Source organism: Lemur catta, chromosome 3 (assembly GCF_020740605.2).
Source record: "Lemur catta isolate mLemCat1 chromosome 3, mLemCat1.pri, whole genome shotgun sequence".
NCBI classification, from domain to species: domain Eukaryota; kingdom Metazoa; phylum Chordata; class Mammalia; order Primates; family Lemuridae; genus Lemur; species Lemur catta.
The window spans coordinates 65066450-65084286 of NC_059130.1; the positions used below are offsets into that span (position 1 = coordinate 65066450).

General features: G+C 32.4%; 1 protein-coding gene across 3 annotated transcripts in view; it reads left to right on the top strand.

The window, feature by feature from the left end:
• The window catches only part of ADGRL4 (adhesion G protein-coupled receptor L4), a 104865-nt gene that overhangs the window by 49501 nt on the left and 37527 nt on the right, over positions 1–17837 (top strand). The window contains exons 3-8 of one of the 3 annotated variants that reach the window (XM_045547682.1): positions 6317–6469; positions 12557–12706; positions 13102–13169; positions 14088–14267; positions 14382–14565; positions 16021–16137. In XM_045547682.1, the coding sequence (XP_045403638.1) occupies positions 6317–6469; positions 12557–12706; positions 13102–13169; positions 14088–14267; positions 14382–14565; positions 16021–16137 (852 nt within the window). Of the gene's footprint in view, positions 1–6316; positions 6470–12556; positions 12707–13098; positions 13170–14087; positions 14268–14381; positions 14566–16020; positions 16138–17837 lie in introns of all 3 variants that reach the window. The other 2 variants (XM_045547681.1, XM_045547683.1) reach the window with 2 other exon arrangements.

Below are 17837 nucleotides of genomic sequence, written 5' to 3' on the forward strand. Positions count from 1 at the left end.
ACTCTGACCAAAATAATGTGAATGCTATTATATCTAGATTATTTATTAGTTTCTCTTTTCAGTATATATTTTACAAGAATCCTAATGAGCACTTATATTACATGTTCATAATCACAAAGTCATCAGCCATTTCAACTTCTGTATTGCAGGGTTTATCATCTACCACTCTTGCCTCTCCTTCTCATCTTCCCCTCTGTCTTCTGAATTCATTAGTATTTGGTTAGAACATTATCTGAAATATTTCCTTCACACACGGTACATAGGTGACCGACTCTCTGAATCCATGTATTTCTACAAATGTTTCTCACCCTGATGAGTGAAAGGTTTCATTGGCTGGTTAGAGAATTACAAAGACACAGTCATTTTATCTCAGTGAATTGTACATGCTGCCCCATTGTCTTTCAGCGATGTTAGTGAAAGTCTGGCCCTATTCTAATCTTTTTTTCTTTGTGAACTAGCAATTTTATTTTTTTTGAAACTGAGAGCTTATAAAATTTTTCTGTCTGTGATTTGATTTTCCCCATTGAATATGCATTAATTCAATGATTAGAAACAAAAGTCAATAAAACTAGCTTCTCCAAAGCGACTGTATAGCCATCACTTAAGTCCCAGAGAGACTGTAAGAGTATTACTCATCTTTACTATTATAGTTGATAGATACAATGGAATGAAAAAATTATAGAATCATTGATAGTTTGAAATAAATGTGTCAGGAATTTGTCCTAGTCTCTGCATCCAATGAACAAGAAAAGTGGTTTCCCAGGTATAGAAAATAACATTTATTTTCCTTTCATTCATTTCCTCTATTTATACTCTATTTTGCTTGTTTTTACTAATATGTATGTATTAATAGTTTTGACAAAGAGAGGACCAAAAACTGATATTAGTATAAAATGGGATCATTTTCTTAAGTGCTACATGTGTCTCCGAAAATAAGTACATACAAACAGCAGCAGAGACCATTCCATATACATATTGTTTATTTTTTTCCTGGCTTAAATATCCTTTTCAAAATCTGATTCTTAGATAAAGGCACATTTTTGCTTCCAAAAAATCTTGAAATGATACTTGCAGCTTCAAACAGTTTAGAAAACACATTTCTACTTAAGAAATTTAAAAATAATACCCAGTATAAACACTTTATTCTTATGTAACTCTACTTTGTTTACCTTGATAATTACAACATTTTTCATTTGATATATCTGACTTTTCCTTTAATAAGTTGGACTTATTAAATCAATGATCAAGGAAATGTGAGTTTGCATTATGTGCTTTATAATCACCAATGGAAAAGTGGGAAGTATATCTTCAGTATTGGATTTGTGTTTTCATCTGTCTTGATAATCGGTAATTCTGCACATAAGTATATATATGTGGAGAGATAGGTTATGTGTGTATCATACTCTTATTCTGGCCTGCACTTAAAGATTCAGGTGCAAAAGAAATTCACAGAGAAGCAGAAAGGTATTCTTTATCTTTCCTTTGGCACCTTTACTTGTCTTATATAGAGGATGGCAATGGCGTCTGTTCCAGTGTGGAAACAATAACTCCATTACTTTCCTTGACTGATCGAACCCATTCTAGTTTCACTGAAGTTCTCCTTTTTTCTTCCCCTTCTGCTGACCTTTCTTTCCTTCCCCCTTATCTCCTTACCTATATATTTACCTTGGTATTCATAAGAAAATTACAAACCATAGAAAGACCATAATAGAGAAGGCTAATAATGATTATTTTTTAAGCTCAATAGAGTTCTGGGTATAAGAAGAGAATTTTCAGTGCTATTGAAAACAAATGTACCCAGAAGGCTGCACCGAGGAGAAATAGAAAAGAAGAAAAGCAAAAACAAAAACAAAAAAACAAAACAAAAACCATCAAAAAAGCCTTCTGTGTTGCTCCACCTTTGACATAAAGAGCCTGTCTCACAAGGAATCCCATAATGGTTATGGTCATTTTAGTGTTGAGATTTACGGAGCAATACTGGCAATCACGTCCAGAGGGAAAGTGTTACAGGAGTGATGCTGCTGTTAAACTTCCGTGGCTTTCAAGTTGTTATAATCAATTTGAGCCCAGCCAATAATATCTCAAGTGCTAGGAAAACAGAGGAGATTATTTTTTCTTTTTTAATTATTTTCCCCATCTTTGGTCAATAGATTGAAAAATGGAATACACAATAAAATCTTGTTCAGATTCTGGAATACCTGTGTCTTATGAAGCTAGTAAAATTGTCTTTTATTATGCATAGAAGGTGATATAATCGTATAGGTTGTTGACCAAAACATGCCATTAACATGCACACAATATCACTCTTGAATATGAAGCATTAGATGCTCACTATTTATGTCTTATTTAAAAGCACACTTTATGATAAAGTACACTTCATTCTACAATGCCAAAAAAAAAAAAAAACAACCCTCAGTCTTTGGAGTTAGACAGTTTTAAGTACAAAAACTGTATCCACCAGATTGTCTCTTTACACTAGGACCAATTTAACCCATCTGAGCTTTAGTTGCCTTCTAAGTAAAATGGAGACAATATCAATCATTGTCATACTGCAACAACTAAATAAAATAAAATGTGCCATTTGGCAGAGTGCCTGAAAAACATGCTTTCTTTCAAATAATTCTTTCAGATTATTGGATGTAAATCATGCTGATCTAGTTGTTGATATAAACCCAAGATAACTGAATGAGTAATTAACCACCGACCACAGAAACAAGCTGCCCAAAAATATATTGAAAGGGTATTTCAGACATATGCACCTGTTTATTATTTTAAACCCCTGTGTGGTTTTCTGGCAGGGTAGGCAGAACCATCTGATCAGTGCTGAAAACAAAAATTGGTGGAGAGGCTTCCTTTGTCCTTTTTCTCTATCTTCACATCCTAGCCTCAGTCCTCTGGACTTTATCACTTTGTTGGTGAGAAAAGGCAAACTCAAGACAAGCATAATAAAAAAGAAGAAGAAGAAGAAAGAAAAGGAGGTCTGGGAGGTAAAACACGAGTGCAATAATTCCCACAGTCAAGCTCATTTAAACCAAAATCAAAACAGGAAGAGTTAGAAGGAGGGTGAAAGGGTCCATCTAGAGAGAAGTGCAAAGGAAAACAGCAGGCTTGCCCCTTTCACTACAGCCCAGTAAATGCCAAGCTCCTGAATTTAACTCATCCTCTGGAAGAGAAGAAGGGCATCTTGACCTCTCTCTCATGATTAGACACCTTGTGGATATATGGTTGACTATGCAATTGTTGATACTCCTATCTGAAATGTCCTCAGTTAACTCAGGCACCTTAATTTTTCATGTCCAAAAGTGAACTATCTTAACCCGGAAGAAAGCTCATTCTCTGCTTCTTCCTGCCCTGGTAAGTGGATGGATTATTTGCCGAATTCCCCAAATCATCTTTGCTTCTCCTCCCTCTTCAGCCAACTCAAATATCCAGTTAATCTCCAAGCTCCACTGATATTTTAAATATTAGTTTATTAAGACAAATTTCAAATAAAAAAAGTAAAAACAAAAATATATAACATAAAAATCTTCATGTAGCCATCACCCACAATTTTCAATTCATGACCAGTTTTGGTCATGCTTACCTGCACAAATTCTTACCCTACAGCCTCTACCTTCATATCCAGTGTTCAACAGTCTAATTCTCCTCTAAGTGATGCTGCTCCTGCAGACCTTCAAGCATTTGAGTAAACTTTTTCTTGTGCCCGATGGATTTTGCGGCCCCTTTTGTTTGTCTAAACCCTTGCTTATGCTTCAATGCCTGGCTTCAAGCATCACTTTCTCTTCTAAGCCTTCCCTGTGAATAATCTTCACTCTTTTATCCTGAAAACAAACCTGAGGAAGCCATTCCCTTCTCTGAGTTATAATACCACTGCACTACTAAATGCCTCTTTTATTTGTAACACACACCACAATCTAATAATTTGGGTCTTTGTAAATCTTCTCCAGGGGCCATGGATGCCTTGTATTTGGGGGCTGTGTGTATGCCTTTCTTCTTGCCATGCTCAACTCAATGTGCTAGAGATGAGCCAAGATGAATTTTTGGTGAAAGAATGCCAAATAATTCTCCTTATTGGCAATTTTTGATAACATTTAAAAATTTATCTATAATGTAACTGTATTATAATGAATATTTCAAGGGACATCTTAATCTAAATATTTATTTTATAATCCACCAGGAAGGATTAAATATACAGGGAGTAGGTAATATAACTAGTAAATTGATGTGAACATTAGAAATAAGAGCACAAAGGAAGCAGGCTTTTTTCGATATTTTTCTATAGTATACCCATCCAAAGAAACTTTCTCCTTGAAGCTTAATTATTATGAAGTTGGATGCTGGAAAGTTTAAGGCTATTTAAATAATTCATATTTATATAGTACTTCACAAAGATAATTTCTTGCGTATCTCCACTATCTTGAGGGAAGAGAGGAGGTTACTTTCAGATGAGTGGTATTTTACTGAACAAGATTTGAGTTGGACCATTAGGGAATTTGTCCATTTGTAAATCCAGTTCAGGAGATGGAGAGATAGGTAAGGTAATATTTTCTTTCCAAATTCTTGATAAGAAAGCTAAGAAGTCACGTGCTCAAAACCATACAATAGAGAGAGATTAATATCAACTTTGGGGTTTTTCTGGCTATTAATGTTACCCAAGATTAGTAAAAATATGTTGGAGTTAAATAACATATTGGTATGATAATTTATTTTTAGAATCACAGTTAGGTGATATAAAGTGCTTCATTTTCTTGGACTCTGACCAATACCTCAGACCTAGTGAGTCCTTTTTCTCTGTATTTTTGCATATCATTCTTGCAGGTATAGCCCACAAGGGATACAATCCTCATTGTCCTCTATATTACCAATAACTGATCTGAGAGCACAATTTCCTTTAAAGTTTAATATAAACTTCTCCCAGTATTCTGGGAAGGGAGTCAAATTTAGAGATAAAAATGAAAACTTTTATTTTAATAAAAACTCAATTATATGCTTCTGTGTTAACTTGCCTTTAGAATGTGAACTCTGACAGCAGGGCACAGATCCTGACTTTTGATTAATTTTTACTTATTTCCCAGTACAGACATATTCACATTTGGGAACTGGGAAGCTCCATAAATATTTGAGTAACTGGATGATTGAATCAGACCCAAAGTGGGTGAAATTTTTTTCTGTAACTTGATTTAGGTGCTTGTGTTCAATTTGTGAGCCACTCTCAGTTAATTTTAAGAAACTAATTTCTCTTCTATGCATACATAGACATAAATGTCTGCTCTCTGAGTATATATGTATATATAGCCACAGAGAGTTACATAATACATAGTTTAGATAAATTAAATACATACATGTTAAAGGTTTAACTTATCAGAATTTTATATGACTATTCACAGTTTATCTTACTGACTTTTGTATTTTCAGCAGCTTTCCCACTCTAATCCAGTATGACCCCAATTTAACTTGATTACATATGCAAAGGTTCTATTTCCAAATAATAACACATTCACAGACACTATGGGGTTAGGACTTGAAGATATCTTTTTGAGAGACACAATTCAACCCACAACAGGGTCTCATGTCACTGGAAAATGTTCTCTGTCTCGAGCCCATATATAATCACCTCTGAGAAGCACATATTTTCTAATCCATGTATTTAACAGATAATATAAATCTGCTTTCTGATTTTTAAAAAGGATGTATGAACTTTTATCTTTTCTGGTAAATTATATTGTAAGAGTGTAAGGGTAAAGGCCATGTTATAATTTTGTTTTAGATTTTTTTGTATTGTGTACTCTTCTGTAGAACAAATAATGATGTAGTTAGGAATAAATGCATTAATGAATAAATTAAGAGATTGAAAACCTAGTATTGCAAAATTTTTGTATGAAACAAAGGATGAAAATAAGTAGTAAATAATGAGTATGTCAATTTGTAATCGGATTTTTCATTTTTAACTTATGATGTGCTTTTGACTGTTCAAGAAGAGTATTATAAATTCACCAATAAGCATATATTTATTGACATTGTTATAATTAAATTACATATAAATTTTTTTAAAATCACAATATAGATTTAATCATTTTATCTAGTGCTTTAAAAGTAAGAGATCCTATTTTGCTTTGCAACTACAAAAAAGTTTTCACTTTATAAACGAGAATAAGACAAGTATGGAATGTGGATTCTTTAGTAGAAAGTTTTCTTAGAAATAAACATGGCATTACCTTAAATTATTCAACAGCCAGAATTCCCAAATGCTGATGCAAAATAGTAGAAATTTATGTCAATTATATAAAAATAATGTTTTTAATTGATATGTCCACAGATGATAATGAGTGTGGAAATTTAACCCAGTCCTGTGGTGAAAATGCTAATTGCACTAACACAGAGGGAAGTTATTATTGTATGTGTGTACCTGGTTTTAGATCGAGCAGTAACCAAGACAGGTTTATCACTAATGATGGAACCATCTGCATAGGTAAGTTCAATGATCTAAGTTAGAATGTGTACCTATCTCTTATTGTTTGTTATTAAACTCCAGAGATTAAATAATATTTGAACCAAATTCTACCAGACCCTAATTGTACTGTAGTTGTTAAATATTTTCAATTTCTTTATTTCTCTAATGGTGTTATGATTAGTTATTATGGAATATTTATTCAAGGAAAGAAGAAAAAATTTTTTGAGAAAATAAAATAGTTTACAGAAACAAAGAAAAGTGTTTCATGAAGCCATGTGATCTAGCATGGTGGCAAACAACAAAATAAATATTTATACTTAAGAAAAATACATTAACTCAAGAAAATTGTCATTTGTATTATAAGATATTGATGCTTTATAAGTGTGCACTCTGCAATGGGTTCCACAGTTTTTCAAACAGTCATTAGTTACAAAAGATTTGTACTCGTGGTTTTACTTCTGCCTTGATGAAAATTAGTCACACTTCAGATCTGCATTGTTTTTCTGAACACTAGAGTCCTATTTAGAAAATCATCTCAGGTTCACTTAAATGTCCTTTGTATAAATAGTAATTTCAATTCAATCCCTAAGTGATTATTCATGTCTTCTAAGTTTGAAGAGAATATCTAGAAGATTTGTAAAACATATTCTTCTAATTTGGTCATACATCTGATTTATCAGATCCTATAGAATTTGGATTACAGTCTGAGGGAAAAAAAAGATTATTTAGAACTTTAACATGAACAATTTTGAGAAGCAAATTTTCTGGAGCTGAATATTTTTAACTTTGAAAATAAATGTTAAATCATCTTAATCATGGATTCTAAAAACATATCCAATTTACCAATAACTAGTATAATTAATTATGATTGTTAAGCTATGAAATTAATAGATGAATTTAGGCCCTGAGAATTTAATCATATAGCCAAGGTTAGGTATGGGACTAGAATTTAGGAACATGTATGCAACATAGACAGGAATAGTGTGCTGCTTTTGCATTACATAGTTAAATAAAAGAGACATATTCTAGTTAGCCTAGATCACACTAAAGTCTTTGCTTAGTTCCCTAGTGAGATATTATTCACATATGATAAGTTAAGATACAATGTTCAAAGAAAACTTATCTGTGAAATGTCTATATTAAAGAAATTATCCAGTCTCATGTACCTATGCTTCACAACGTTTACTCCGCTATGTAAACAGGGAAGATTTTCAGTCTCCTCATTTTATTGCCGAAGGAAGTAAAGGGCTACTCTAAACTCACACATTTAGGAACAAAAGTAGGACTAGAATCACAGTCTTGTATCTAGGAAGCCATTGTTATTAATTTCCACAGATATGTAGATGAGTGGACCATTTACATCTCCTGCATTAATCTAATTCATGCAAATGCAGTGAGTCAAGTTTTGCAACGGTATAAAATATTTAAAATACGAGGAAATAATGCTATTTCTGTCGAATGATAATTTATGTTTAGTGTTTGCTAAAAAACAATTTATTGGAATATAGCATACCAATAATTCAGGAAATAGAAATATATGAGATTCTGCCCAGAAAACTTATAGTACTTAGTTAAGTTCGCATTACATAGCTCTGTAAGCTTTAGTAGAAATGTTCCAGTTAGTGGAGAAGTCTAACTTGTAACATCTTAATCACTGTAATTTAATATAATTTTAACTGTGCTCTCCATTCCCTAATGTCCCTTGTCTCTAGAAGACATCTGTCTTTTTATCTGATCATGTTTACTTTTAATATCCCTCAATTCACAAAGGGCTATATTTCTCTGTCCATGTTCCTTCATGTAGAGAATTCCTACATTAGAAAACACTGAGTCATAGACACAGAGAAAACACACACACAAAGATGATTGATTGCCAGCGTTTTAAGGGGGTGTAGTATATTTGTAATTTAAAAGTCTTTCTCTCAGTACTCATTTCTGCTGAGATACTGTGGAATGGCCCTAACTTTTTGCTAATTCCCTTTTTAGCTACTTAAGTAGTCAGCAAATGCACTAACTGTATTAAAACCCAGTACCTGCTATTGTGTCCTTCTGCTTTTACCTGTTTTGTTTGATGGATTATTCAGTGAAAAATTCAGTTTCTGGAAAAATGTTATTTCTCACCAGTTTTTCTTGTCCTTAAGGATTAAGCTTTTTTAAGAAGCAGTGCAGCTATTTTTTTTCCTCTATTCCTGTAGCAATTTTCATTGTGCACTATGATAATCCTTAGGGAATTTGAACAAAGAAACATAAATCTATTCCTTTTCTAAATTAGAATATCACCTTATAGTGTACTGCTTCTGATTTGAAATTTTAGCTGACCCTTAAATTTGACATGTCTGGTAATTATAATCATTAAGAACCTCTGTGAATAGAAAATGGAAGACTCCAATATAGGGCAAGAAATGATCCAAGCAAAGTTCCTTACCTTTAGTCCATATTCAAACACTAAGTTTCACAGATAAGGTAATTTGCAGCAGAATGCTTTGGGTGAGACTTAGCACCATGCATATTTTTTCTACCCTTGGAATCACAGTAAAACAAAATATCAGAAGCGCAGCTCTTGAGAGACCTAGTTACAGACCAGCGTTTCACGAATGAGGATACTGAGGCCTCCAATTGTGAAAGGACTCTCTCAAGGCCAGATTAGTAGAAGCCAAGAATTCCTTCACTTTCACCACATGCTTTAGAGCAGTGTTTACTGCTTATAATGTTTTATGTCCTTAGGTACTCTGTGATAATTTTAGATTTTTTTCTAGCTTTAAATAATATTAAAATTGAATTTTGTCTTTGAAAATTATTTCCAACAGTTGAATATTTTTTCTTTGCAGTCTGTGAGTTAAACATTAGAGAACTCCATTATTGATAATAATTATAGGAATCATAACCATCATATGATCGTGTTTTGAAAGAAGATTATGATAAAATACTGCTGGCTTGGCTAATTGTAGACATGAAAAACAAGCATAACTTTATTAATGAAAAAGTAGCAAATGAATGAAATTTGTAAATGATATGCTTTCATTTAGTGATATCAAATTATGAGTATAAAGTCAAGTGATAAACTGGTAGTGGGGAAAGTAGGTCAATTAATAAATCTGTTTTGTCAGTTCTAGCCTGACTTCAATAATTACATACCAGCAATTTAGCTTTCATTAAGATGAGGGAGAGAGTTCTTTTTCTCTTTTACAGCCTTGTGGATTACCAAGACATGGCAACCTAAAAAGACACCCTTTATCAATCTGTATCTCCAAACCTACTTATTCACAGGGCTGCTGCTAATGGGAAAACATGCAGTATGAATAGAATCACTGATCCTGATTTTCCACTTACAATATCAGGTACCTACTATGTCCTAAGCACTACTCCAAACACCTACACATACATTTCCTCATTTGTTATGAAATAGGGCTCTTCTGAGTTAGAAGGTATTTTTTTAAGATATTACCCAAGGTCACACAGATAATGAATGTTAGCGTCAGGATTTGAATTAAGGTCTTCTAATTAGCAAACCCAGTGCCTTTTTACTACAGGAAGAAGGAAACAGAGTAAATTTATTAGATTCGAACCATTTGGGCCCTGAAAGAAATTGCAAGAGAAGTTAGTGTGGATCTTACTGCAAAATGGCAGTTACATTCATTTTGGCCAAGACAGTTTCATTTGATTCTGAGATGAGATGCTTTTTCAATGTTTTATGGTTTTCTCTATACCACTGGGTAAAAAGGAGGCATAGAATGATGTAGAGCTGAGGATAGTGGAAGCTCTTTTGACTACCTAGGCACACAACCAGTTGAGGTGGTCACATATTCCATGGTTAACTCTAACATATTCCTGGGTTAAACTCTGTAAACTCTACCACTAAAGCCCAGAATGAGAAGGGTATCGAATTCAGTATACCTCATTTCCACATTTTAGTAAAAAATAATGAAAAAATAAAAAGGTAGATCAGACAACAGTTTGGAAAACATTACTTTGATGGGATGATTAATGTTCTTTCATAACATTTGGAGTCTACTATAAAAAAAAATCACATAAACTTAATCTTAAATGTTAGCATTCCAGGAGACTACCTCGTTATTTTTAAAGATTGCCATAATGTCACTTGGTGAATCCAGAACATGAAATACCCTACTTGGTCCAAGGCTGACATGCTGGAACACAAACTGGCTGAATGAATGATGGGAGGGCTTGACCTAGAACAGAGACCCCAACAGAAATACCAAAGAGGGTGGAAGAGGCACAGGGAAAAGCTGAAACAGAATCAGCTGTGAGCACCAAGATTGTGTACGGTTAAGTCTAAAGTGCAAGAAGGAGTATAGAAATTGAGTTTATAGAGCCAAGATTTTTTATGTTGCTCAGAGATTGGGTAATGTACATTTAAATGGTTTTGAAATTGAGAGAAATCAAAACCTTGTTTACTATTAGCATAGAAGGCATCTAAACTACAAAACATGGACATTCAAAGAACATGATAACTTTTCTTGCCCATTAAATCAATTGTTCTACTTATGATATACTTTATATGTCTCTTCACACTTTCATTAGGGTGTTTTCCCAGTTGGGGTAGAGCATGTGTGTTATTTCAACAGCCTCACTCAAAAGAAACCAAAAAGACTCGTCTTTGATTTAGTGCTATGTTTTTTACCACTTCGTTGATAACAAGAAAAATAATAATAGCCTTAGTATACACTACCACCTGTGTTGTGTCTTTAGCCAGGACTAAATGCTTTCTTTGGTGGTTCTCTACATCCCAAGAGTCAATCTGCTTGTCTCCTACTTTATTTTCTGTCCATTTGTTTTTGTGGAGTGGTAGTTTCTGAATACACATAGAAATGAGAGGAAGAGAGATGACGCTGCAGCAACATTCCTCTTTCTTTAGAAGATTTCTGGGTAGCAGAGATCGTGAATATATAGACTTGTCAGAAAAACAAGAGCTTTTCTAATCTTCCTTCAGGCTTGGGCTGTTAATTGTCTTCTTAAATCTAGTGCCATCACCTTTCTAGCTAACAGAAATTTCTTCAAGAATCTAGCAAGAGACTCACTGTAAATTCTAGCTTTTAATGGTGTGAGTTTGGATTTTTTTTTTGTCTTTATTGTATTTTTAAGTGAGAAATTAGGAGCAGATGCATTTAAGATACCTAGCTAGATGACATTTTAAATTAGACTTTGATTACTTGTCTTTTCATTGTAGCAAGCAGTATTGTGCTACTCTATTAGTTTTTAAAAAATCAAATTGTAAATTTAAGACTACAGGTTCATTCATTAATTGGAGAAAGTATCTCCAAGTTCTCAGAGCTTGGCTAGAAACACAAAAATCTTTGTATTAATTTAAAGTAATGATCAGGATTTTTCAGTTCCTTGGAATCTTTTCTTATACTGGCAGAGTATTTATACTGTATTTATAAATTTTAAAGCATATTTCACTGCACTACATAAAATTTTAAATTAAGAATATAAATTATGTGAGCTTAAAATTCAGCACTTATTATGGCTTCAATATATGGCTACCAAGAATCTAAGACTTTATTCTGTACAATTACTTTATCTATGATGATTGTGTATTAAGCACAATGGTAAAATATAACCCAAACAAAAGTAATGAGTTGTAAAATTTTAAGGGAGTTCAGTAACACATTCCACTACATCTTAGTTTTTCAGGTTAACTTACAGGCAAAAATGAAGCTTTGGAAAGAAAATAGATCACTCTTTTATCCTCCAGTTTAAACTGAGTTGTTATAATCAATTCAGTTTAATACTGGAAAAAAGTGTTTAAATGTATTTAAAAATTGTTTTTTTTTATTAAATTAAGACTAAATGTCACATTGTCAATGATGAAAATTGGTATCATGACTTTACTGATTAATCATGCTATTCAGAAAGCAGTTTGAGAGTTTAGCCCATGAATAACATTTTCAATTCTCTGTCAAATTGGATTGGGCAAATTAGAGTTAAAAAATATATGCAGCTAAGTTTGTTTTGCCATTTTTGAAATGTTAGAATTTTTTGAGAAATTTGATATGAAACCACTAACCATATATAATACTGTTATCAAAAAGGTAGCAACTATATGAGCACTAAATAAAAAATTAATTTTTCAAATATTTCCAGATATAGATGAGTGCAGTGAATCAGTTGTCTGTGGTGATCATGCGGTGTGTGAAAATGTGAATGGTGGGTACAACTGCTCTTGCAAGGAAGGTTATCAGACATCCACAGGAAAATCACACTTCACAGCTAATGATGGTACTTACTGCCAAGGTAAATTATATTATTAAATGTTATGTATGATCAAAAACTATATAAAATATGTATTACACAATTAGGAAGTATCACAGAGCTACACCTTCCAAGAAATGTGCCAGGATTCCTTTATCTTCTATAACATTCACAAAAGAAAAGGTATTGTTTTATTTAATGCAAGATATAGATAATATATTTTATGTAATTAACATACCATAGTCCTTAAAACTACTTTCTTTCATTTTCTATAAAATAACGTGTATTCTAAAACTGAAGCTGAAACTCAAGTGTTACAGAATGTCCTTTTAATGTTTAAACATTATGTGTGCAAAATCAATGGAATTAATATGGTCAGCTTAGGAAAAAAAATTTTTATAATCTACTGTATAATCTGTTTTCTTTTTCTACAGAAGATGTGAATGCAAACTGCCATTTAGATAATGTCTGTATTGCTGCACATATTAATAAAACTTTATCAAAAGTAAGTAGACTAATAGAGTTAACACCTTATTTTATTTTGACATTTTGGTTTCAGTTAAAATACTTCCAAAGTCACATTTCAAGAAAAGTAACAAGGAGTTGGACTTTCGGTGGAGTTGAAACTACTTACACATGGAAATCTAAGTATCATGTTTGCATCACAGATAGGATTAATTTAAAAATCCCAAAAGTATTCAAGAAGTCTTTTACGTATTTAATTTTTTACGTTTTCATTATTTGGTACACTGAATAATTCTTCTCAATATGTAAAGAAAGTTGATGATTAAAATAATAAAAATCTACTTTAACTCTAGACCATTTCCACATTTGAAGAAGACATAATTGAATGCAACTAGATTTGGTAATTCAAAGTGAATATTTCAAAGAGCAAATAAAGTAGGACATTCACAAAATTATTGTCATATGTTTGAAATTGTGACTTTCAATAGGAGTAATCAGCTATCAGCTAAAGAAAATTTTCATTTAATCACATTGTAAAGAATTTCCTTTGGTTGATTAAATTCTAATTCAAAGTATTATATTATAATTTATTACTTAGGATGTCAATATTTATAAGTACTAAAGAGTTTAAATATCAAGGTAAGTTCATCGGATAAAGTATAATTTGATATCAAAGAATAAGAATTTATATTAAAAGCTAATTAAAAAATTATCAATTCAAACATGCTCTGTTTCTTTTGGAACTAACTTTTATGGTTTTTAAGTTATTTGCTAATCTCTTGTAAATAAATTCAGATTTCAGTGCTGTATGTTATAGCTTGAGTTTATTAGTTTGATATTATTTATGTATAGAACAAGAAAGCCAACCTCAGAATCAATTTAACATATAAGTTTTATCCTTGAAAAGCTCCAGTAGAACTCTAAATTAGTTTACTTTTTTTGGATTCATTTTGCTCAGTTTAGATCCATAGAAGAACCTGTGGCTTTACTACAAGAAGTCTATAGAAATTCTGTGACAGATCTTTCTCCAATGGACATAATTACGTATATAGAAATATTAGCTGAATCATCCCTATTACTAGGTTACAGGAATAACACTATCTCAGCCAAGGACGCCCTTTCTAATACAACTCTTACTGTAAGTATGTTAAGCTTTAACTCTTAACATAATTGAGCTTGAAATTTTTCCTTTCATCTGTGATTAGTGTAGGATTCTAACATTTTTAAAAGACATAACTTTTCTTTTCAATAGGAATTTGTAAAAACCGTGAATAATTTCGTTCAAAAGGATACATTTATAGTTTGGGACAAGTTATCTACGAATCATAGGAGAACTCATCTTGCAAAACTCATGCACACTGCTGAGCAGGCTACCTTAAGGATATCTCAGAACTTCCTAAAGACCACTCAGTTTGATACTAATTCAAGTGATGTAGGTAAGAAGGGAAGGTCAATTTCAAAGCAATAGTGTTTTTCAAATAAGCCATTCTCAAAGGTGGTGGTGGGGAGTATTTATAATACTGTTGATTAAATTGGTATAGTTTTATCAATGTAGAAATGAATGGTGATGCATATTACAAGAGCAGTATGAATGACGTACTAGTAAAAAGGATGAATATGTAACAGTTGCCTCCTTCCTCTCCTGTCCACCTTTTCCATTTCCTGAACTGTTAATCATTTAAATACATTATTCCCTTGTTATTTGAGTCAGTTATCTTATGGCTTGGTATGCTCTACCTTAACCAATGATACTTACATCAGATCTCTTGGACATAATATATTCAATTTTTTTCTTTAAGAATTCTTTGCCTGTCCGGGCGTGGTGGCTCACGCCTGTAATCCTAGCACTCTGGGAGGCTGAGGCGGGTGGATCACTCGAGGTCAGGAGTTCAAGACCAGCCTGAGCAAGAGTGAGACCCCGTCTCTACCAAAAATAGAAAGAAATGATTTGGACAGCTAAAAATCTATATAGAAAAAATTAGCTGGGCATGGTGGTGCATGCCTGTAGTCCCAGCTACTTGGGAGGCTGAGGCAGTAGGATCACTTAAGCCCAGGAGTTTGAGGTTGCTGTGAGCTAGGCTGATGCCACGGCACTTGCTCTAGCCTGGGCAACAAAGTGAGACTCTGTCTCAAAAAAAAGGAAAAAAAGAATTCTTTGCCTTTTGATAATATGAAGTAATCAATATAGTAAATTCTAATGTTTCCTGCTTCATGCAATTTCATACTTAAAACACTCAGGATCTTGTATCGAATTGTGGATCCCAGTAAGGTTGTTCTGAGGAAACAAGGCACGTTTTCTGAAATAATCATTGCATGCATCTTTATTACATTTTCTGGATGATGTCCTGCTATGAAATAGTAGATATACAACAATCTCATTAGGATTCACCATTTACTTGAAATCATGGTTTTAATCATTGTGATTAATATATGAGTGCCCTAAATTTTTATGATATTCTTCCATGAAAAAGGTGAAATGAACCCAGATAAGGAAATTATCACTCAAGAATTTAATTCAATCACTCTTTTAATAGTAAGTTATATTATAGATACCATACTCTGAGACATTGTAGTTACTCGTCTTTGCTTTGGTAATTATGATTTATAGCTTCTTTCAGTACATGCATATTTTATTTTTTATTTAATTCAGTAAAGATTAAATTAAGCCATGAGTGCTATAGTGAAATCAAAATACTAAAACTCAAGTCAGATTTTAAAGATATAAATTATGCTGTCCAAACATGTTCAGAATATGTTCATTCTCCTTGCCATAAATAAGAAGTTGAAAATACAATAATGATGGATGAAAGTCTCCAAATAAGTAATTATATTGATTAGATATACTGATTAAACTAATTTCATAATTTTTTTATTTTCATGGTTTGTTTCAGCTCTCAAAGTTTTCTTTTTTGACTCAAACCACATGAATCATATTCATCCTCATATGAATGTGAATGGAGATTATATAAATATACTTCCAAAGAGAAGAGCTGCATATGATTCAGATGGTAGGACTTTAACAATCTTATATATGATATGGGTAATGAATTTTCAATAAATACTTATCATATGTTTGATTATATCAGATTTACATATAACGTGTGCTTTTCTATAGAAAAATATTGATGATTTTACAGCATACAGAATATCTATATTTGTACAAATACCTTAGGGGAATTTTAACTGACAATATCTGGGTCCTTGTCTTACCTCCAACCTCTGTAACTATCAGATAATCATTTTTGACATTCCAACACAAATGTACAAAAGAACCCTGATTTTACTACTTCTTATGCAGCAGCAAAGATGCTATAATTTCCATAGAGTTTTGAATTTCTTCTTCAGTAATCCACCATATTCTTCATCAGGAGATTAAATTTATGATTGTGTGAAGAAGTAACACAGATATAGTGTTTTTTAAAAAAGTAGGTTTTTGTTTGGGCTTAGACTTTTTCCATTTGTCATTGCTTAGTAAACTCTTCAACTAAACTAAAGGCTGCATTTTTAAAAAATTGAATCAGAGAATGCTAGTACTCACAAGCAATTTAATGATTGTATAACTGAATATCCTTTGTGGATGATGGAACTAATGTGCAAAGTTAGTGGATTTATCTCCATGCACACCAGCAGACAGTACAGAATCAGTTCTAGGAAGGAGGGAGTTAAGAAAGGGATCAGTCCTTCCTAAATCAGCTTTTCCCTGTCACCTAACTATAGTGAAGCAAGTAGGTACTATTTTAACCATTTATCTGCTCTCTTAGTGCATGCAATTCACTTAGAAAAAACTGTGCTGATAGTAGAATTTTCGTTATTTTTGTTCTTATATGGGTAAAAATATATCTCCTAGGGAAAACATGAATTATAATATTTTCTCAAAGAATGTGTGGATGGTCATAAATACAAATTAAAAATATATACAACACACATACAGTCTCATATGTAGACACTATTTCATAAAAAGATATATTTTCTTTATTGTTAAAAATATGTTGCACATTCATTCTAAGAAGAGTATGTTTTTTGTTTTTTTTTCCCTGCACTGATGTTGGATTTTTTTTTCTAATCCACCAGTACTAACTTAACCATTCTTTCTTGTCATTTTCTACACAAAAGTAAGAAATAGATGGTCATAAAATGAAGCAAAAATAACTAAACCATACTGTCATCTAACCCTGGGCTCTTACCCTATTATACCATATTCTAATTAACCAAGCTTACATCTAATATTTAGGCTCAAATCCAAAGAATGTATTAAACTGTTGAAATTTCAAAGACAATTTTAGTAGTGTTTGGAAGTTTGGGAAAAGACATTGAAAATGCTTATTATCGTGACAGGTGATGAAATTGTCATGGAATTAATATCTCAAGGAGATCTTGTCTGATTGCATGGTAGCTTTGCTATATTTAATGATCCCACATACAAACTGACATTTCAAAGGGACTGTAATATCAGCTCTCGATACAGCAGAGTGAGAAAATGTGTTTTCCTCAAGGTTGGATCTAAAAATCAGGGCAAATCTAACAAACTGATAAAGCTCTCTCAATGTCTGCCTGTGATTATCCATTGATTGACAAAATTCATTAATTAAATACATGAATTATTTAAAACATGTACAATGTAATTAGTAGGAAAATAAAAGCAATCCATGAGGCACAGGTGGATCTTTAATCTTTTTTTATAGATTGAATTTGAGAAGAGTTAAGGGGG